Source organism: Montipora foliosa, chromosome 8, assembly GCF_036669935.1.
Source record: "Montipora foliosa isolate CH-2021 chromosome 8, ASM3666993v2, whole genome shotgun sequence".
Taxonomy (NCBI): Eukaryota; Metazoa; Cnidaria; class Anthozoa; order Scleractinia; family Acroporidae; genus Montipora; species Montipora foliosa.
Genome location: NC_090876.1, coordinates 11,524,485 through 11,529,484, shown reverse-complemented (window position 1 = coordinate 11,529,484; position 5,000 = coordinate 11,524,485). Strand labels below are relative to the sequence as shown.

At 39.9% G+C, this 5,000-nt stretch overlaps 2 protein-coding genes across 3 annotated transcripts in view; both read left to right on the top strand.

The window, feature by feature from the left end:
• LOC137968093 (uncharacterized) overlaps positions 1-5,000 on the top strand; it is a 139,563-nt gene that overhangs the window by 97,861 nt on the left and 36,702 nt on the right. The window lies entirely within an intron of this gene.
• LOC137968090 (uncharacterized) overlaps positions 3,994-5,000 on the top strand; it is a 17,233-nt gene continuing 16,226 nt past the window's right edge. The window contains exons 1-3 of the mRNA XM_068814712.1: positions 3,994-4,170; positions 4,246-4,435; positions 4,562-5,000. The exon at positions 4,562-5,000 is cut by the window's right edge and continues 756 nt beyond it. Of these exons, the coding sequence (XP_068670813.1) occupies positions 4,102-4,170; positions 4,246-4,435; positions 4,562-5,000 (698 nt within the window). The 5' untranslated portion in view covers positions 3,994-4,101. The remainder of the gene's footprint in view (positions 4,171-4,245; positions 4,436-4,561) is intronic.

Genomic DNA, 5,000 nt, shown 5'->3' with positions numbered 1-5,000 from the left:
GGAATGTTCCAGAATCTGTGAGATTCGATGACATTGTCAAATGGATTAAAGTGTCTCTCTAACTGCTATTAAGACTTTATCGGGCTTGTTTTTATCACGAGCGTCGGCCCAGACAAAATTGTCAACAACTTCGAGAACATGAGGCCCTGCACAGTTCAAGATAATGGCATTTGGTACTTTTCCATCTTTCTCCCACGCCCCAGAAGCTTGTAAGTAAATTTCCACTTGCCGTTTCCATCGTTTGAAGTTTTCCGACACATGCATTCTCCGAGTTCACATCCAGTTGCGGAGTAAGTTTGAATTGTTCGGTTTGTGCAGTCGCCATTTCATCAACAGAATCCCACCGCTGCCACCATGTTAATTGGCTTCGTTTAAGAGTCGAGAAAAAGACGAGACACTCGGGTAAACAACCGTAAACACAACAGTTAATCACGAAGCCACTATCTCCAGCACATGGCGGATACGACGCACTGCACTATTGGTAGGTACATGCATGCCTAGCGGGTAAAAATTACATGATCAACACTATTGCCATTTTTAAGTTCACTGTTCGAAACCCATGAATTATAACAAAAGATTTTCCTGAAACGTCCATTTAGGTTAGGGACATAGGTTGGTGCCTTGTTATGATTGGTTGTCATTGGTTGCTGTCACATGACCACGTTGGTTATGTTGTGATCATGTTAAATAGAAGTACTTAGGGTGCTTTCCATTTGACAGAACTGACCGGCCAGACCGGGTATTTGGAAGGAATAAATCTACTACGCCTTCAATATAACACGCTTGGAGTACGACATATACTCCTCCGGAACAATGCGAGGGATTTTCGTGCAAGTGTTCCTTCAAATGTTTGCATTTTCTTTGCAAACTGACGGGTCTGGCTGGCCAGTTCTGAAAAAAGGAAAGCGCTCTTTGACTTGGGAATAAACTCTTAGAAAGCACGCTTGTGTACATGTGTCCTTTAGTCATAACACCTAGCCCCTTAAATGTCATTAGAGTTGCTTTTTTCAATATGGGAGTCTAAAAACGTTGTCAAAAAATAAATTAAATGGAAGGAGAATGTAACAAGGTATATGGTACAAGGCGTGTTTTCTCTTTTTAATGACAAATTGTAGTTGGCAAAAGTTCCAAAATAAAGACAGCATTGTGTTTTGACCATGAGTCTCAGACAAGAGGAAGAAATCTTACAAGCGTGTATTGTTCGCCTCGTTGAACTCTGTCGTTTGAATAGTACGTACATTATTTTGCAAAGTTGTGTCGACGAGTCGAGTTCATTTGTTTTTAAGCAAGGGGCAAGTCGTGGAGTTCCACGTCAATTCTCTACTCCTAGTAAATTTCGCTTGAAATACCCGTAAAACGTAATGCTGAAAGGTTAGGCAGCGGAAGGGCTTTCGTCCAGAAATACGTAATTAAGTAATAATATGCACGTCCAACTTTGATACCAAACACGAAGTGTCCCATTTAGTCCAAGCATTTGACACATCTTTTCAACAAAAATAGAAGTGTTAGCGTTATAGATCACGGTAAATGCATCTGTTTATCATAACCAGAGGAACTCGTGCATTTTCCCGCGCGTGCAGCTTCGATCTTATTTTTGTCCATATTTGGGCATAAAATTGGTGTCCTAAAACCAAGGAAAAGAGTTGCAAGTTACACGCTTCAACGTCATGTGCTTCTGGTTTAAACCCTTTGACTCCCATGAGTCATCAACGTGTAAATTCTCCTCACAATTTCAAAAAAATGTCAGTCAAACAGGTATTGAGAATGAAGAGAATTATCAACTTAAAAGGTGTGATCTTGATATAACACCAAATTTAACATGACTACCCAACAAAGAAACCTATCGTATTAGTTAGGGGAATGAACGATTCGATCTTGGGAAATAAAAGGATTAATTTAAGTCCATCAGGTCCAAGTGATGCGGTAAGAAGCACTCGCCTGTGGCTCTGCCTGTTTCTGACTACTTGACTTTTCTGTTTTCTTCCTTTGCGTAAAACAGAACCAATAGTGCTCAAACCTTTTTCTTTCTTAAGTTGTGTCTACATGACTGCTAGCTGGTCAAGGTTTCGAAATTACTAATATAAATGTAGTCCGGTTATTTTTCAAATGGAAGAAAAATCCGACTCGATTCGAACCCGTTCAAGCCTGAATTTTTCAGGCTTTCCTTTCTTTACTGCTCAAGTTAAGTTACTTAATAATTACGATGATCACCATCTTAACTTGATTCATTTTTCCGCAGTTATATATCATGGCTTTCAAATGTATTAACGTTCGACAAATATTCTTGTAAAATTTGCTCGTCGTAGCCAGGCTAGAAAAGCTTATTAGCATTAAAACAAGAGTGTTTTGTTTGGCCGCCATTCTGAAAGAGGCTTACACTGCTTGGCTTTGGCCGATCACAGTGCTTGTTAAAAGAACACTTCAAAAAGGGATACTACCCATTCTGGTGGTTGATTCCGTATTGATAGCCGAGAAGACCCTGGAGGCGAGGGTTTTGAATCACTAATAAAAGACCTATTGACCTCCACAAACAAAACTTTTTACAGAGGGGAATTTCAAACATGCTTATGCCCGCAAATACGGACGAACAGTGTTTGACGGATGATCGGATTGAAGGACAAAAAATGAACGATGTTGATGTCCCCAAATTTCTCAGGGTCAGGGAGTCATAAATATAAGAACCAACAATTCCCCCCCCCCCCCCCCCCCCACCCACTTCAAGAGTTGAAATTTGTTTCGCCTGAAGTCCCAATGAAGCTAGAGGGTGCAAACTGCAGGTTGCAGATCATTGTTTCACCACAGCTGAAACAAACCAAACCTTTACTATTGCTAACATTAGGCCTAAACACGATGCTTTAAATAATTTTTTAAGTTTAAGGTTAGCATTTCTGTGAAGGTTTAGGTTGTTTCAGTGAAGACCTGCAACCCTTACCTGCACTTTCCACCATCTGCCATGAAGTTCCCGTATCCTCCACATTCGCCTAGGGGTCTTCTCTTGGGAACGCTGATGACAAGTGGATAAACCAGAATGCTGTAAATGCTATAAACCGGGCGAGGTATTTGTAGGAGTGGAAACACTGAGTTTCTGTTGGCCCAGATGATAAGGCGAGTTCTCATTGGTATACCCAGAAACGCGTGCATGGACTTAGAACTCGAACCTGGAAATAATGATTGAACCGTCACCTAACCACTTGACTACCACACCGAAAGCTGCTCAGAGACAATATCTCACACTATTTGATAATGCTGAATTAGTATCACCCAACTATTGGACTAATGCAAATCCTACATTTTAATTGGCTACGCTACTAGAGGACTATTAGTAATAGTCCTCGAGTAGCGAAAAGGGTGACGCTTTCTTTCGTTTTATTCCCAAATAAATATTCCTTCAACTTGCATTTTTTAACTTTATTATTGCCCTCAAGGGCCACGGGTCAACAGTCCATTTGGCCTCGCCTCATGGGCTATTTTGACCCGTAGCCCTTGCGCACTACGAGTCCAATTGTTAATTATCACTCGGCAACAATATTAAACACTACAAAAGGTAGGTTATATTACCAAACTTCATGACAAAGCTAAACATTTTAAAATCAAAGCTTATGCCTAATTAATTTAGCTTAGGCCTAATTATTCTTCAGCGATGATATTCTATGGGAGACTTAAAAAAAATTGTTTTTTGAAAGTGCGGTGTCTTATCTTCAGTAGTGAGGTGAAAAGAAGCGCTACTTACAGTGTGTAGAGTTGAAACTCCAGGTTCAAATCCAATCCACGGATGTGATTTTTATTTTCCTTATTTTCTCTGCTACCACAAGTCCTAAATTAACGATGATTGTAAATTCAAAGCTTGGCAAATTAGGAATTAATGATAATCGTTAATTTGGAGAAGACCTAAGTAAAGCTGGGGACCTTGTAACTAACTCACACGGCTCACACGGTTGAATGGCATTATTTTTACGCGCTTCCCTGGGTCGAACATTGTAATTTGAAGAAGGCGCCATTTTTTGACTCGCTCAAAGTCAATTTCCATAAAAAAATTTCAAATCCTCACTGTAAACAAAATGCTGCATGTAAAATAGTGATGGAAAGGGCCTTTTGGGAAACATGGAAGGGGAGAGAATCCTCAAGTCACTTCTGAACGGAGAAATAGATGGTCTTCATGAAAACACTAAGGTATAAGATTAGCATTAATTTTTTTGCTCGTGTATCAAAAAGTCTAATTTTATCCTGCTCTTTTTCTTCCCGTAGAATTATCTAGCGCCACTACAGTTTCCCGTGAAAAACAAAAATGGAGTGAAGGGAAACAAAACTTCAGAGGAAACTATCTCCAAATACACTTCATTTTGTACCAAGTTTTTACGATGTGCTGTCGAGACCTTGAAAAAAGTGAAGGCAAAGGCTGGTAATCTGGATGAAATCACTGCCTCGTTGAAACTAGGTGCGTTGGACAGGAACCTTTTGAGATAAGGGAAGAAAATTGCATTAAAGCCAGTTTTGACATTTCAAATTTTCCATCTTGACAGTCTTAAAAAGACTATTAATTTTTCCTACCTTCTTGTTTTAGTGGGATCCTTGCTAAACAACACATTAGCTGTGCAGGATGGGTATTATTTCAGGTTTATATCTTCTTTGGACCAACTTGCCAAAACAATCTACCTTATCATTGTCCAGCTAATAGGCAAGTCACAGTATGTCAGTGCACTGGGACATGCAAGTGACCTGCTCAAATTTATACAACATGTGAATTCTTGCAAGAGCCACGACAGTGAGAAAACAGTTAAACTGGCGCTACGTGCTTCTGATACTTTACTACAAGGAGCAGGAAAACTTGAAGAGGTAAAAGTAACGGCTGCACAGCGACCATCACACCTTTGCGTTGTTTTGGAATGGAGGAAACTATCTTTACAATTCCAAGCAGAAGCAATCATGCATTCATCCCTGAAATCCTTGGTTGATAGAACTCTGAAGTGTGGAACGAAATATCAGTTGGATTGTGGACAAAA